The sequence below is a fragment of the Tasmannia lanceolata genome, unplaced genomic scaffold, assembly GCF_043159265.1.
Source record: "Tasmannia lanceolata isolate RefF3 unplaced genomic scaffold, GAP_Taslan_0.1 ptg000013l, whole genome shotgun sequence".
NCBI classification, from domain to species: domain Eukaryota; kingdom Viridiplantae; phylum Streptophyta; class Magnoliopsida; order Canellales; family Winteraceae; genus Tasmannia; species Tasmannia lanceolata.
Window position 1 is genome coordinate 23,890,345 of NW_027518690.1, and position 17,957 is coordinate 23,908,301.

General features: G+C 38.0%; 2 protein-coding genes across 2 annotated transcripts in view; both read right to left on the reverse strand.

Annotated features, from left to right (window-relative positions):
* Positions 1-992: 992 nt before the first annotated feature.
* On the reverse strand, positions 993-3,752 carry LOC143891091 (uncharacterized). Its single transcript, XM_077395739.1, has 6 exons — positions 3,606-3,752; positions 2,983-3,270; positions 2,559-2,830; positions 2,194-2,458; positions 1,754-1,842; positions 993-1,638 (listed from the first exon to the last, which is right to left on the reverse strand). Exons 1-6 carry the CDS (start codon positions 3,750-3,752, stop codon positions 993-995), a joined length of 1,707 nt encoding a protein of 568 aa, XP_077251854.1.
* Positions 3,753-6,735: 2,983 nt separating this feature from the next.
* Positions 6,736-17,957, reverse strand: part of LOC143889964 (diamine oxidase [copper-containing] 1, peroxisomal-like) — an 89,386-nt gene continuing 78,164 nt past the window's right edge. Inside the window, exons 11-12 of the mRNA XM_077394400.1 lie at positions 13,607-13,688; positions 6,736-7,054 (exon numbers count right to left, since the gene is read on the reverse strand). Of these exons, the coding sequence (XP_077250515.1) occupies positions 6,935-7,054; positions 13,607-13,688 (202 nt within the window). The 3' untranslated portion in view covers positions 6,736-6,934. The remainder of the gene's footprint in view (positions 7,055-13,606; positions 13,689-17,957) is intronic.

A 17,957-nucleotide genomic window follows, 5' to 3' on the forward strand; every position in this document is an offset into this window, starting at 1 on the left:
ATAGAAAAAGAAGCTTGATTGTAAAGAGGGTTCTACGCTTCAACCGTATAGAAGAAGAAGCTTAATTGTAGAGAGGGATTTTCACTTCGGCCTTAAGGAGAAGGTTGATTGTAGAGGGTCTCCAATTCGGCCCGTTAAGAAAGGAGAATCCAGGGCGAAGAGGGTTTGTCCCCTCAGAGGTGGAGAAGGCGTTTGTAACCGAGGGCTCATTGATCCGGCCCGTTAAGAGTGGAGGATCGCTTAGTGAAGCTTCAAGGAGGTCTTGAAGAGTGGACGTAGGGCTTAGTCCTGAACCACTATAAAATCATTGTGTACCTCCTATCGTCTCTTCCTCACTCTATCTCTCTCTCCCTTGGCGATTGGTAAATTCTAACCCTCTTGTGTGTTTATGTTTTAATTCAACAAGGGTTAGTAAATACATGATAGTAATATCCAAATCCTAACTCTATTATCTTAATACTTGAACAAGGGTTAGATCAAGAATCGCATAATTTGGTAATTGATTTGTAATACCTCATTTAATTAAGCCAACATTTTTAATTGACCAATTCACCCCCACCCCCCACCCCTCTCTTGAGTTCTCACACTTGCATTTCATTTGGTGTCAGAGCTAAGGCTCTTAAAGAGATTTTCAAATTTAAAATCTACAAGAGATAAGACCCGTGACAATCCAAATGAAATTTGAGAAAGGCCAATCCGCTCTAATTCCTCCAATCCATGACAACCACTTACCCAAAAGGGACTGATTCACCATTCTAACTCTTCTAATACCCAAACCACCTGCTTTAGACCTTCTTCCAACCCACTAACGAAATACCCTTTTTTTTCTCGGACCCCCCCCCCCCCCCCCCCGCACAAAGAAATCTCCGCTGAATCTGTTCAATTCTCTTCGAAATACTCACAGGGCATCTACATACCGACAATTGATAAATCAGAATGCTTGCTAATACGGCCTTAACCAAAGTAAGACGACCACCACGAGATACAAGGTTTCACTTCCAAGTATCCAATCTCCTCTCCACCCTCTTGACAATGGACACTGAGCTAGCAATATTTGGCCTCCCAAAGCCCAATGGTAACCCCAAATAAGATGAAGGAAGATGATCCAGCTTACAACCCATAATGCCCGCCAATCCAAGAGACAACTCATGATCCATATTTACACCATACAGTTTAGACTTATGGAAGTTCACACGTTGGCCAGAAATCAATTCGTACCAACGAATGATAGCTTTAAGATAGAGAACTGATTCGACCTCCGGCGAACAAAAGAGCGAAGTATCATCCGCAAACTGAAGATGAGTAACCTCCACTTCGCTTTGTCCAACAAAGAAACCTTGAATAAGCTTAGCGACACTCCCTTTTGCAATCAATCCATTAAGAGTTTCCGCAACCATAACAAAGAGAAATGGGGACAAGGGATCACCTTGCCTAAGCCCCCTCGATGATTTGAAATAACCAAAAGGAACGCCATTAATCAGGATTGAAAACCATGGAGAAGAAATACACTTCGCCATCCAGCCTCTCCACTTCCCCCCAAACCCCATTTGACCCATCACATCATCAAGATAATGCCACTCCACCCGATCATATGCTTTTTTCCATATCCAGTTTGCATACCACACCACTCCTTCCACACTTAGCATAATAGTCAATGGTCTCATTAGCTATAAGGGAACAATCAAGAATTTGCCTCTTACTAACAAAAGCCGATTTATAATCCGAGATAATGAAGGGCATCACCAATTCTAACCTCGAAGCCAGAATCTTTGCAAGAAGCTTGTAAAGGCACCCGACGAGGCTAATAGGGCGAAACTCTCCAATTGATGAGGCACCCTTAACCTTCAGAATAAGAATAAGTGCAATGAAAGTAGAACAAGTTCCACGATCAAGCTCCAAGCCATCGAAAAATTATTAGCATCCTCCATCAACAAACTATACAAAGCCATCGAAAAATTATTAGCATCCCCTTTCACATAATCCCAACAAGACTGAAGGAAAGCCATACAAAACCCATCCGAACCAGGAGCTTTATCACCCACCATAGAAGACAATCCCTGTTCTACCTCCTCCCTAAACGGCCTTTCAAGATTATTAGCATCCTCCATCAACAAACTATTGAAATTTACACCTTTCGGAATAATACAACCATCATATTCTCGAGGAATATAACTTTCTATAAAAATCAACAACCTCCTGCTTTATAGCCCCGTTCTCCTCACACCATACCCCATTGATATTCAAAGAATGAATCCAATTACCCCTCCTCCTTGCACTCGCAACGCTATGGAAAAAAGCTGTATTTTTATCACCCTCTTTAAGCCATCTGGATCTAGACTTTTGCCTCCAAGTGATTTCCTCATGCAAGATTAAACTATTAAGCTCCTCCTTACATTTGTTGACCTCTAACATCTCCTCATTTATTGCACTATTCACATTGATTTTGAGCTTCAACTCCCTGAGTTTTGCACGAAGCCACACCAATCTAGCTTCAGAAGCTTTAATATTCTCCACTTTCCATTCTTTTAATTTTTTCTTAACATATCTCAACTTAGTACCAATCCACATCCGACGAGCCTGATGCATAGCACTCACCCCACCAACCTCCCAGCTTTTCCATCATCATCGGGATCTTGAGCCAAGCAATCTCGAATCGGAAAGGAGAGGGTCCCCGTGATTCCATTTGAGGATCAAGAATTATAGGGCAATGATCCGAAATCGAATGCTCAATATCTATTTGTCTTGCACCTGGAAACAAATCCAACCACCTACGACAAAACAGAAACCTATCAATCCTGCTTTTACAACTACCACTTTCCCAAGTGAATTCCTGCCCCAGCAAGAAATAAGTCCACCAATTCCCAATCCGCAATGAATTTTGAAAATCTTTTCATATTGCTATTGGTCCTAGTGCAACCAACCCGTTCACAAACCCATTTAATCTCATTGAAATCTCCCCCTACACACGAAGGAAAATCCCACCTTCCCCTTACATAGTCCAGTTCTTCCCAAAACAACTTCTTCTCCCCCCTCAACACCGGCCCATAAACCCCAGAAAAAAGTCAATTTATCTTTCTTTTGTATATCACTCAATACGACAGAAACTGAAAAAACTCCCACCCAGAACTCCACCATTTCAAACTTGTTCCCATCCGGAGCTAGCAGAATGCCACCCGACGCACCCACCGCATCAAGAGAGCAAAAATCCCAACGCATAGGAACACCCGAACCTTTCAATATAGATCTGTCAATACAAGACACCTTGGTTTCCTGTATACATACCACATCCGACTTATATTTACTAAGTAATTTCTTAATATGAGTCTTCTTCTCCAAAGACCCCATCCCATTCACATTCCAGCTTGCAATCTTCATTATCTATGAGATCTTTTGGACTTCACCTTCGAGCTATTCTTCGCTCCACTCAATTTCAGAATCTTCCCCTCCACCCCTTTGGCCACCGGAGAATTAAATTTCATCTCAGATTTCAGCTTATGCAGCTCCCTAATCAGCTTCGTAGATGCCTCATAACAACGTATGTCGTTTGGATTCCTCAAGTTACACTCACGATCCTCCTTATGTCACAACATATTTTTCAAATCTACCTCTGTCCCAATGAAAGATAAACCGAAAATCTTACCCGTTGAAACAACCTGATTAATCAATATCTCCACAATCTCCGGGTCAACACTCCCTCCACCTGAACCACTATTTATGAAAGAAGCCATGTTCTTCGATACCCCATCCTCCATCGCAATCGCCACAACAGAGCAATATCCCCCCAAAGCTTCCACCAAATCCCTATCCTAACTCTCTATATCATCAGCCATGAATGGAACAATTTGAAGCGCTTCTGGCTCGCTATCAAGACCCTCATTAAGACCAGGTACCGAGCCCAAGCCTCCCTCTCCACCACCACTATCGCTAGGGCGGTCCAGCATTACAGGCTCCTCACAGCAATTCATATGACAACAATGAATGATGGAATCATTTCCAGAACCCACATGATTATACATGAGCTCAGCATTGATGGGACCCACAACACAGAATCGATCCACATCAGCATCATATACTTTTGCCATTGAGCATTGAGGGGGAAAACTTGCAACGATTTCCCTACACTCATTCTCTCCAGCCCTATCATGTAATCGAGGAGATTGAATAATCTCATCCGATACATCGTCTTCAAAATCAAGCCGCACAGGGGATACGCCAAGATCCGACGACTCATGATGAGACTCCTCTTCATCAACATAATCGCCTCCTTCAGTACCCAAAAATTCATCTATTCCGGAAACGAACTCCCTCTCCACAGAATCCCCATTTCCAAGGCTACAAGGGGGTAAAAAGAAATCATTATCGACAATATTTAATATTCCACTAGTGGGCTGAGAAACAGATGACCCACCAGGGCCCACAATAACCGGGTAGTCAATCCCATCACCAGAATGTTGCTCCAAAGAGTGCCTCACATTAGGCCCACTATCCAAGCGCAAATTATAACTCTTTAACCTCCTCGGTGTAAGAGCCGAAATGATGTCATAAAAATCATTAATAACCACAGGAGTCCCCACACTATGATCATTACATGCGTTATTCAAACCTCTGATACTTCTCCACCTTACGACAGGTGGCGAGACAGCATTTTGAATTTCAAAATCTCCACCAGACAGGAATTTTATCTTGCGCCGCGCCTAGCGCAAGATAACCCATCTCACTATCTTGCACCGATCTCACCGATTTACCGGAATCCGACGACCCATCGCCGGAATCAATGGAACCCTCACCATCTTCATCAGAAAAATAAGAATCATCCTTACTATTAACCTGAGAAGTATCCGTCGAATCCCCAGAGTCACAATCGCCGGCTACCTTCTCCGCACGGACCCATAGGATAAACCCATCAATAGCAGAGGGGATGACCATGGATGAACCAGCATCTCCGAAAGATGAAATCTGAACCAACGCCAACGTATATCCAGTTCCAGCCGAGCAAGATGGATCTAGGGCAATGACTCTTTCAATTTTACCACCTAACAATCTGAAATTTTCCTCACACCAAGCTTCGGGAGGAACTCCAGTGACTCGCCACCAATCCACAAGTCCATCCCTTGGAAACTTCACCACCCATGGAATCAGATCCACAAAAGGAGAATTAACAGCAGCTAACCAAGTTCTTTGAATATTGAGGAGATTTACTCCCATATGAGGAAAAACCATAACTTCCTCTGAATCCACTTTGTAAACTGAAAGAGGGCAAGCTGACTGAAAGAGGGCAAGCTGCACCACTTTTCCGACGAAGCCAACCTTCCTGGGCCCTTACATTTCCGGACCAACCGGCTCTGATTTTACCCCATAGACTAAGATCTGCGTTACCAATCTACTTTAGAGGAAGAGACACCAGATTAACAGATATTCCAGTGGATATCTTTAGCTCCTCAGATACCCCATTCAAAGGAATAGATACAGCACCACTCTCGCCTCTCCTCCCTACACCAGCCCTGCTTGATTCAACTGACGGGTTTGGAAAATTATAATCTAAATCCGACCAGATCTTCGCACAACAACCACACAACCCTCCATTTAAAGTTTTTAAACTTACATCGAATACATCTCCAATCCCCCAACCCATCCGCTAATCTCCGTTCCCTAAAGGTTCTTACTTTTGACCGTCTTTCAAGCATTAACATCTAACACGCCCTGCGAACGATTAGGATTGGTTTTCCATCTCTGTCCGCCATCTCCGTTCCTTCTCCCATCCGAGAGACCCCACCACCGCCAAGCAGAACCAGATTAGCATCAGTAACCACCCAAGGCGGAGCCATATGCTATCCTATCAGATTTTGCAACCGTACAAAATGGAACATCGTCACCAAGTCAGGTCCCAGAAAATTCCACCGAACAACAATACATTGACCTTGATCAAGAAGACCAGATTGAAGCCTTTAGTGATGAAGATGAGGAAATGGAGATAGATTTTGAAAGCTGGGAAAGAACGCCTGGGTATGACTCAGGCCCAGGATAAAATTTCTCATGTTCCACTGAATAGTATTTGGATAGGAAGAACAATGAGGATGTACTTGTAGCCTAACAAAGGTGTCTCATGGATTCGAACTGCTCCACAAACTTGATTATTAAAATGAATTTCATTACACAATCGGGATACACTGCCATATGAAAATTAGAGCGTGTCTGCAAACTAGGCAAAAAAATGCTTGCAGCCACGTTAATGCAGATGATATAGAGCAATGCCAAGTACAATTAAAATCAACCCAACTATATTTTCCAAGAAGATAGGTCTCAGCTGATTTTTATTACATTTAATCTGAAATTTAGCAGTAAAAGTAAACACAGAATGAGTTAACTCAGATTATTTTTTGAGTCAAAAAACAGTTTCTTGAACATTGATTACCAAAAAGTAATGCAACAAGAGCACATGCTGAGACTAATGGAGACAAAAAATAATTGGTAGAATTTGCACAGATATTGCATAATAAAAGCAATAGAAGGAACCCACTTTGGTGATTTATTAAAAGAATTGGACTTGGTTACCAAGTAGCCCCAAACCTTAGCAATTTCCATGCATTAGTGGCGTGGGGGCAGCTGCGAGAATGGGCAAAATGGGAGAGAATCGAGCGAGCAGGAGATTTCTCATGCTCTCTGCCCCTCCCCTCCTGCCATTTTCATTCAGTCATAAAATCCAACATGTAATCTGTCTATTTTCATTCAGAATCATAAAATCCAACTAGTAATCTGTCTATTTTCATTCAGAATTATAAAATCCAACATGTAATCTATCTATTTTCATCCAGAATTATAAAATCCAACTAGTAATCTGTCTATTTTCTTTCAGAATTATAAAATCCAACAAGTAATCTGCCTATTTCCATTCAGAATATAATCCAACAAGCGGGGAGAATCACATGGACTCACTTCAAAGCTTTGCAAGGAGACCACTCTGGATTGTCTTTGACAGCCCATTGTCCTTGAGCTCCGTCTCACAAACACTGGGTGGAACATCCACTGCCGGGGAGCAGTTGAAGAAACCATGTGGCTGCATAAAACCCCATCAGATAAATGAGAAAATTATTATGCATGCAAAATCACTGTCATTTCTATCTTGCTGAACGTGTACCAATATTTATTCAGGCAAATGTTGAACAGCCAGTATTTATTCAGGCAAAGATCAAACTTTTGTAGAATGACTACAGAGATAAATAGAAGTTCAGGGGAAAGTTTCTAAATTAAGAAAGAATTTCAGAACTGTGATTGATGACTTGTAGTAGAAGTAAGAGTTCCAACTTTGTTTTAGAAAATAAGGAGTACATTTTAATAATTTTATTGTTTTAGTAGTTGCAATTGTTGATCTTTAAGGTTAACTTAGTTGTTCTTGCCTGTTCCGATGTTCTGTTCTGAAAAATGATATAGAATATAAAAAAAATACAAAATGGAAATACTTAGACTGTTAATAGTGTCATAGAACGAAAACTTAGAGATCAAACATGAAAAGATGAACAAAAATGGTCATTCACAAAGCTCTGGGATTGCTCATAAGCATGAAATATGAAATGAAACACAATATTAATAATTCAAACCTTTTTGTTCTTTTTGAAATGGAAAAAGTAGGTGACATTTTATTCTTATTATTGTGTGTGGGCTGCTATAAGACTTCTGATAATTGAGATTGGATAATCAAAGCAATACACAATCTTCAGCTCGTGAAGTGTGTTCTGTTCTTGTTTAATTCAGTTCTCTCAGCAACTACATATCAGTGTTCTAAAAAGCGCTGGGCGGAGCTGGGCGGCTGACTGACCTCCCAGCGCCCAGGCGTTTTGAGGCGTTTTTCATTTTTTTTTAGATATTAATATATTTTCATAATATCTTGCATTTTTTTATATAAAATATAAATACTTGAAAACATAACAATCCAAACCATTTTATGCATAAGCACTAAACATTAAATAATAACAAAAAGTCAAAAACATAATAAGAAATTAAGCAAAAAGTACTTAATAATTTAAGTATTTAACAATACAACACAAATCCATGACCCAAAAAAGATTAAAATCCAAGCACTTCTTCAGTCTTCACCAATCATTGTCCTCCCCCTCCAAGACCAAGACTCTATCTTGATCTGAGTCTTCAAACCCGCCCGGACCAGGCCCACACTCAGCGCCCAGGCGCCGCATCATCACCTGGGCGGTCGCCTAATAACGCCCATGCGGTGAGACCGCTTTTTTAAATGCCCAGGGCTTGGGCGGTACGTTTTTTCTACGTCTAGCGCCTAGGCGGCCGCCCAGGCCGCCTTTTAGAACAGAGCTACGTATTCTACTTGATGGTGTCTTCATGTTTTGAACTTCCAGCAATCTGATTTTCTTTGGTGGATTTGAAGGGTTCCGATTCTATCAAGGTATAATTATAATCTAAAGAAAATTGAACGTGAACAAATCTTTCAGTGAAGAAACTGGATATGAAGTTCTGTAGATACGATGAATCTTTTTATTCTTTAGGAATCATTAGAACTTAGCTAGAACAGAAACCTTTTACACTTTATTATCATTTAAGCAGATCTCATGTGACAATGTGCAAATTGTTTCTTCATTCCATATGGAACCACATCGAACCCAGTTATCAAAAATGCAATGTACCATCAGATATGTAAATGCTACTTCTAAAACACTCATGGCATGTACCGGATCATGGATTAAGAGGCCATCCAAACTAGCACACAGATGCCCTAACCAGAACTAGATATATGTGGGGAAAATGTTTGTGAGCTAGAGCTCATATAAGCTTATATGAGCTAGAGCTCACAAACATAGGGGCCCACATTGTTTGGATGATGCAAGGCATTCATTTGATAGGCCCTCATATAGATAAGGTGTGCCCAAAAAACCAGCTTCATAGGATCATCCTAACCCTTCCACTAGTGGAGGTTTAAATGGACGGGTATAAACCTCCATAAATCTGCCCATTTTTTACCTCCACAAACGGAAGGGTTAGGCTGATCCTATGAAGCTGATTTTTTGGGCACACCCTATCTATATGAGGGCCTATCAAATGAATGTTTTCGATCATCCAAACAATGTGGGCTCCCTATGTTTGTGAGCTCTAGCTCATATACAAACATTTTCATATATGCATGTATGTTTTTAGCAAGTCCTAAAACACTCATGGCAGATTCTAGGCCATCCTATCCTATATATATATATATATATATATATAAAGCGGAATCCTCTAAGTTGTGGTGGTGCCACGTGTCAGCCCTCCTCGATCCCGCAATTTTAAAAAGTCTTAATCGCTTCTCTCTCTTTGTATTCCCTAATATAAGTATTATCAAACCGTTCCGTATTCCCTATTCCCCATTTTCTTTCTACTTAGGATTCTCAAAAACGATTTTAAAGTGGGTTTCCCGTCCCTATAAAATAGCTATTAATTTGGGTTTTGATTTATCAGTAGAGATAAAGATAGAATGGCCACCTCAGCCTTCCATTCCCTTTAAATCTATCTATAATATATAGATAATAGATGATTTTAATTTTTTAACAAATACGTTTTCTATTGCTGAGTTGCCAATGTGGACAAGGATTTTATTTTTCACGATATTCGTTTCTTATTTAAGGTCCCTCATTTATTGCTCCCGTTACAATGACTTCCTACATTTCTGAGATTTCCCAATATCAAAACGATTCTATTTATTGTCCTTTTAAATGGGTGGTAAGTAGAACATTTAGGCAAACAATCAACTAAAATGTCCTAATATCCAAGCTTTTTATGATATATCTAAGTATCCATCATTTATTCTCTCCTAAAATCTCTCAATATCCAGCATGGCACCATAAATCTCTCATACGATTAGTATAAATCTCCTATTGGTTTCGGATTTCCTGATTTCCTTTTCAAGCATGCATTTTCCTATTTATGCTTGACCGTTGGTTTGAATAGAAAAGTTACCCATATTCAGTCCTTCTCAAGATTGGCTAAATTCCCTTCTACATTTTTTTTTTGCTACAGAAAGCTACCAACGAAAAAATTGATAAGATCGGTTATCAAATGTATTGATGCATTGGCATTCGACAGATTGCCCCACCTTTCAATCCGAACGGTTGGTCCCACTACTACAATTTTATGCTTAAACGTTGATATTTTTTTGAATTGTAAAAGCGTTTCAAACGTTTCTATTTTGGATTTTATTACTCCTTTAATTTCGCAATTAAACATTTATTTTAGCTGCGGTGTTGCTACGTTGAACCCCCTCTCTCCCGTGTATTAGTCTCTCTCTCCGTATTAAAAACGTTTCAATTAAAATGGCTTTCCATATTCCACCCCTCAACTCACATTCCTATTTACCTTTCTACCACACAATAGATAAATACACTGTGCAAAAGACGTTTCAGCTTTAAAAAAAAAAAAAAAAACCGTCGCATAAGCCAATTAAATGTCTCCAATTACCGTATATTGCAGTTTTAGCAGGGCCTCATTCTCTCCAATGTCAAGCCAATCTATCTTTCCAACTTTGTTTCCTAATTTCTTGCTAATTCCCCAGTTCCTAAAAAACCTAGGACTCTGCCTTTTCACCAGGATTCGAGTTCCTAAATAAACAACGACTCTCTCTCTCTCAGCGCTTAACCTTGGACATATCAGATTGACTTTACCATCAAGGTAAGCGTTTTATTGTATTTTTTATTCTCCATTTAACGGTCTCATGTGTTGGCTTCTCTGTTGGGATTTTTGGGTTGTTGATTTATTGACGAATCATCACTAGGTGCTGTCAATTACCCTTTCTTTTCCACTTAATTGTTGTCCATATCAGATGCAATCAAGTTTAACGTCAAGGTAAGCACTTTCTTTTGCTTCTCCCCTACACTCCTTTGTAAAATTATTTGGTTATGTTATAACCCACATCCCAAATCAACCTCTTTCTGCATTGTCTCATATCCTTTTACATTAAGATTGCTTCTTTATGCTCTTTTATTGCATGCTCAGTTTTCCAACGAAAAATCTAACTCTTAAATATATATTACAGAATTGCTATAACACTGTTAAAATCAAACATGCAAATGGATTCTAGATTGAGAACTGTTTGTAGACATGCTTGATTAAGTGGAAGTTGAGAAACCACCAGACTATGGATTTAAAATGCCTCCTCACTATGGCTGCTATTGGGTGCACACTGGGTGTTCAGTTTTCTCTAAAGTTCTTTTAAGTTCTTTTGGTACTGAAATTTACGTGGTCTTTGGTTATTGGTTGAGTTGGAATTTTACGTTGCAAGAAGGGTGAAATGTTCAAGACTTTAACTCTTAATTAAAAGCAAACTTACTATTTTCTAGGATATTAAGATGGAGATAAAGAGGGACTCTTCGTAAAGAAAGATCACTCTCACGTTTTGATGCATTTGGACGGTTAGGATAAGGTCAAAAGATTAAGATGGAATGTTAGCAAATCTTAATTCTAATTTTGTTGTTAGGAAAGAAAATCTTGAGGTGGTAAGTCGATTGGATGACCATCCTAAAATTAGTAGATGCCCAGTTGGTTAGGATCTTTAGAATTTCTAACCCAATATCTCTTCTTAGGGGAAACAAGTTTAATTGGAACATGACTCATATTATTTATCCTATTATAGAGGACGACCATGTGGAATTTTAACGAAAGGTGCCACACGGCTTCAATTTGGCATTTTTTTAAAATCTGTGCCAAAGTGAGAATTCCAGTTTCAAAAGTCTTTCATAAAATTATCATACCGTATCTATGTGTAGCAAGATACCCTACTAATTCCATTCAAGTAACCTAATCGTCTACTATTAATTCTGTTCCAGTGAAACATGGGCCTATTAATTAGGTAATAAATTTTGACGATAAAGAGAAAATCTCTCTGAAATCTTTTTGAGAGGACAGCCCTATTAATTAGCTTTTGAAATTCCTATTAATTCAGTTAGTGTGAAAACTGATCCACTTAATTAGCTTTTTTCTAAAAATAAGCTATGTCGAATTTATCAAGATTTGGAAGAAAAAAGATGCATGTTGAACCTGCAATCAATTATCCCAACTGAACAAAGAATATGATGTATCTACTTTTGATCGAAAAGATATATAATGGTGACAACAAAGAGTGAAATCATTAAAATAAGGGATTATTTATATCATTTTCTCAGACATGTAGGTGGTATTTGTAGTTGTTTTGGCCATTTTCTATTATTTTTTTATTTCCTTAACCCAAAGTGTGCGTTTCAAATGAATCTTTTAGGTCATTCAAAGGTGAGGAGACTCACTATATGCCATAATGAGCGTAGTCATTGTATTACATATTTATCTCCATTTTACTTGATTTTTTTCCTGTATTATGGATATGCAATGATTGTGCTTTTCTTTAGTGAAAAAATGAGGTTAATATATCACTTCCTTACTAATAATAATCAAAGAAAGAGAAACATTATCATACATGGGAAATATTGTATGAACAAAATTATGAAGGCAAGTTTACCGAGAGAAAACAATGCAAATTCAATGGAAGCAGTTCAAATTGAAAAAAACAAACTAATCATACATACGTATTAATCAAAAGAATAAAAGAATGCAAAAACCAAACAATCATAAATCAGATTTTTACCCTATTAATATAAAAAAATAAGAAATACAAGACTTGGATATATTTTTATTGAATAAATATTGTTTTTCTTTGTTTTAAAAAATTAGACGAATTTGTCATATCTCCCACAAATTGAAAAAGAAAAAGAAATTATGCCGCCCCGTGCATCGCACAGGTCTGCAACTAGTTCCAAACTAGTACTGATGTCCAAACCACAACTACATATTTATTTGTTCCCTTCAGCAAGTTACAGCCCTGAAAATTTTCCTTGAATCAAGGAATATGTTATATTGGAAGTGCAACCAGGTATTCCAAAATGACAAAAACAGATTATAAATTAGGAAGAAAGCTCCAGTATACTGGGGTCAAAGAGATTAAATCATGATGTGTGAATTTGTAAGCCTCGAGTTCCGGTCCCTATAGATGTGAGAAATGCCTCTTAACTAGAAATTATTTCACAACAATCCACAGTAATAGAGAAGTGGAAAGACATATTGGAGCCTTTTATACTTTATCATTCACCAGGCCACGTATAATGCAAATGTTGAAATTGTCAGTTCATGAGATAGCAAGAATCATCCCATTTATAAGTTATGAAATGTATGAACGGTTGAGTTATAGCCAGCCCAGCAAAACTTAGGGTATATATCCTATTAGATATACAGGCATTGTATCATAAATCCTCACTCCAATAACACCTATGAAATTACTTTCAATATCTAGTCATTTACTAATTTCAAGCCAGGCAAGGCAAATAGACTGCATATGTTTGTGTTAATCTACTTTTATTATCTAATAACCTAGCAAAAAAATTAGAAAATTGCTGTAGTTGAGAAGCTAGGGTTAGAATAATAGGTGCTTCCTTTATACACCAAGTTGTTTACAACGGTAATACCAAATACCAAATGCCATAACAATATCCTGTCTGGAGCTTTAACTAGCAAATAATGTTTACATCCAACCATAATGCATTTAACAATCTAGATAAAATTTCAGACAAAATTGCAAAGAGATGAATACCATTAGAAGAAACCCAATGTGATCCACAGGCATCACGGGCCAGTCCTCCAGACGAGGAATATGAGTGACTCCAAACACATACCTAAAATAAAGCACCAAGTTAGCAATAGCAGGAACAGGACTCAGCTGCAAGAGCATCACAATGTAAACAGCAACCATGTCGATAAACGTAAAACATCAGAACTGCAGGCCATTTGTGTCCTACACCTTTACAATTATTTATCTCCAAAACTTTCATGTGACCATGCTGAATCCCAAAGATGATAAAATGGACAAATGGTGAAAATTTACACATACGAAGTCAATATTTCCATTATATGCAGATAATACCAATTGAAGAATACTGATCTTACTTTCAAGCACAGAGTATAGTTGCAAGCAAAGGAAAAATCCTCAGAGGCCATCATGGGAACGATAAAATATACTAAAATATCAAGCTACTGAATTAAATTCGTGCAAATATTAGTTCCCAAGAAGAAAAATCCACAATGCAAATATATCAATATATTTTGTTCAAATCTTTGACTATTTTTCTCTAACAGAATTTCGACAGAAATTTCCGAAATTTCGGGAAAATATTACATAATTATAAAAAATCAATATTTTAGGGCGAAATCCCTGAAATTTAGGGGTAAACGAAATTTCGGCCGAAATAAACTACCATTTCGGGTAAAATCAATTTCGGTGTCGTTCTCGACCGAAACCCAAAATTTCAGATTTTGGTCGAAATTTTCCTTCAATCTGGAGATTGGTAACAAAATATTTGTCACACAACTGTTATCACATTGTTTCACCTTTTGCTTGAGCCACAATAAATAAAGACGTGTGATAATATAAGAATTTTAATCCTGAGAGCCTTAATGAGATCCAAGGACTCCTGGTCTATGTTTTAACTGATCATTTGCAGGCTGCCAATTGGACAGTTACGATCATCCAACCAGGGACCATCTTTTAACAGTAGTGTCATACCATGGAACCCATGCTCATATTGGGTGAGTGAGTCCAACCACAGGTTCTCATGGGGGCTCCCCACTTACGGTTCGCAGAGTATCATTCCTCAGAAATAGAGATAAACATGGGTTGCCGAAGACAAACTCAAAAGGATGGGTTGCCATAGGAATGCCTATATGTACATACATGCATAATATACTAATGTTAATTACTTATTAATATGAAATTCCTAAGATATTCAGTTTGTTCTTTTTAGATGATGTGTGTTACATAGGAACTTTTGCACTTCAACAAATATAATTGCCTTGGTTGTTGGGTCTCTTTCACTCATTTTGAAAAAATGTTTCATGCTTCAAAAACATGACTTTAAATTTGGATATATAGCAATTGGCTACCATATAGTTATAGTATCTTGATCAAGGTTTTAACATATTTGTAAATGTTTTTTCACTCGGAAGTTAAAATGCTTTCATCCTTTTGCAATTCTGATGTGATCCAAGGAGGGGGAAATAGAAGATAGAGCAGAAAAGAGAAGAAGGGGAAGCGAAGAAAAGAAGAAGGGAATGGGAAGAGACTCAGAAGAAAGAAGAGAGAAGACAAGAAATTAGAGGGGAGAAATAGAAGAATAGGAGGAGGAAGAGGAGGAGAAGAAGAATAAGAGAAGAAGAGAATGGGAAGAAGAGGGAAAGGGGAGAATCTCTATTCTCAATTCATTAATTCATCAAAACTCTGAAATCCCTACCACATGAGGGCCTTATACTGGCAATTGAAATAACCTCAAAATAAAATAACATGGAAAATAAAATCCCTAAACGAAAAAAATGCTTTTTTTTTCTTTTTTCTTTCTCTTTTTTTTCTCCATTTTTTTCCTTTTCTTTTCTTCTTTTTCTTTCCTTTTCCTTTTTGTTCTCCTTTTATTTTGTTTTCTTTTTCCCTTTGTTTTGGTCCACTCACTTGACTGTCTCAATCACGTTAATCACTAAAATGTAAAACCAAAGGGGGGAGCCCAAAGGAGGAAGGGTGTGTGTGTGTGTATTGATATTACTTTAAAAGAAAGCAAGATGTAGGGGGTGCCCAAGGGAAGAATGGGGTTACCTTTAATCTGTGGGAAGGGGACTGATGTTTAGTGGGTAGGTGGTGGTCTGGGCTAAGAATTCAGTGGGAAAAGGATTGATGTTTTTAGGGTTTTGGTTTAGGCTTTAGGGTATGGGAAGAGGTCGGGGGAAGGAGATACAAGGGAGATAAAGAAAAGCAAGGAGAGAGAGAAAGAGCGGGGATCTTTGGATTTTTTGCTCTGATGTGATCCAGGGAGGGGGAAATGGAAGATATAGTAGAAAAGAGAAGAAGCGGGGGAAGGGAAGAAGAATAGAATTGGAAGAGATTAGAAGAAAGAAGAGAGAAGACAAGAACCTAGAGGGGAAATATAAGAATAAGAGAAGAAGAATAAGAGAAGAAGAGAAAGGGAAGAAGAAGAGGGATAGGGGAGAAACTTTATTCTCAGTTCATTAATTCATCAAAACTCTAAAATCCCTATTACATGAAGGCCTTATATAGGCAATCGAAATAACCTAAACATAAAATAACATGGAAAATAAAATCCCTAAAAACTAAAATATGAAAATAAGTCCTATAAATGACATGGAAATAAAAATCCTAAAAGTTCTAATAGGCAAATATGACTCTTATTGAACCTATAGACTGCATCAAATTATGTATGCATATGCATATTTTCTGTCTATAAGGATGCATATACAAGCGTGGATATAAGTGTGTATGTGATTATGGGGTGCACGTCTATCATTCTATCTCTAGATATAGATTTAGATAAAGGGAGAAACATTTTTCTCTAAAAAAAATCACCCTTGTATGGGGATTTCAAAATGTAGCAAGACCTTACGAAAGGTGAAAATAATAAAATAAATAGGTTGTTTTCTAAGACAAGATTAGTGGCACAAATAACTCCATTAGGACTTTCTTTGTCACCCAGTTACAAGCTCAAATCCATAGTAATGTTCTATGAGAACTAATTGAAAATTTAAAATACATTATGAAATGGAAACTAATGCTTCCTAAATGTTTTCATTTTAATTACCATTCAAGAAATTAGGTCTCTCCTTATCCAAAGAACTAGGTCTAACAAGTACACGCCATCCTAAGACAAGACCAAAAGGGATGACAACAGAATATTGTAGCTTTATACCTATTTGATGGAAAAACATAAGCGAAGAAAACTAGAAGAAATCCAAGTAAAGGGTTTCAATAGGAAAGCAATTAAATTCTAGAAATTTGAAAACAAACTAAAATTAAAAATTGACATAGGGGATAAGAGAAGATCCGACCTAATTGGACCAATGGAAGATCAAATGAGTGCTTACATTCAAGGTTTTAAATTTCGGACTGAAACCGGCATTTCAGTCCTTGTTTATATCTTATCGGTTTTTATATGACTCAGGAACTGATCCAACCATTTATCTATATCCACCTGTCAGATTCTTGAAATAAGCCTGTTCAAATTAGCAGGTGTAGTGAAATCAAAGTCAATGAGAAAACATAAATTGTAGATACAGTTGTTAGAGTAGGTGCCCTAAAACCCAGTATATTTCGCAAGTTAATCAATAAAAGTTTCTTTTTCATGACATTTATGGGTACTAAAAGTTAAATATGTGTGATATGTTACTTGTTATTGACACGTATTTGTCCTTAGGTAGCAAAGTAGGAAACCCATGCTCATAGATTTACAGATCCTAGGGAGCAAGGAGATATGGGATTCCGGTTCTTTGCAGACCTTAGTAGTTCCTAGTTGGGGTTGAGGTTTGACACCTCCTCCTGTACACAACTAGTATCTATCTTGCCTACATGCACGAGATGTGGAGTGACTTATCTCAATCACTGGGGTAGTGAACCCTAAGCAAGATAGAATGGTTACGACAATGAGATTGTGATCACATTAGAATAGCTTGTGGACAGGAGATAGTTGAGCTATTCTACCAAACAGGACTCTTTACATGTCCTTTGACCTGAGGGGTCATATTGGTCGGTTGGCGAGTCTCTCATTTTTTGTCTATCTAACCGTGGTTCTTATTGGAGTCACAAGAGGGTAGTACTAGAGTGTTGGACAAACCTTCAAGGCTAATAGTGATACTCGACATGGAATTTTCCGCCTATTTAATAGGATAACATCTACGGTTTTGGTCAGAGCAATAGTCATAGAAAAAACTTGGCCAGGTGGATTTAATAAAATGTTTATCAAAAAGGATTTCAAAAAATGCATTTGCGGCCCGACACTGCTTGACTGAATGGAATACCATGAGTGGCCCAGGAGATAGTTAATGTCCACTCCACGTAGGACACAACTCGGTAGATGTGGACTTGGAGAAAGGACTTGCACATTTGATGTGAT

Coding starts and splice junctions, on each gene's coding strand:
- LOC143891091 (XM_077395739.1), bottom strand. CDS start 3,752: ATGGAGGATGGGGTATCGAAGAACATGGCTTCTTTCATAAATAGTGGT. Junction 3,271..3,605: donor TATCTTTCATTGGGACAGAG/GTAGATTTGAAA, acceptor GTATGTATACAG/GAAACCAAGGTGTCTTGTAT. Junction 1,639..1,753: donor GCAAAGATTCTGGCTTCGAG/GTTAGAATTGGT, acceptor TATTATGCTAAG/TGTGGAAGGAGTGGTGTGGT.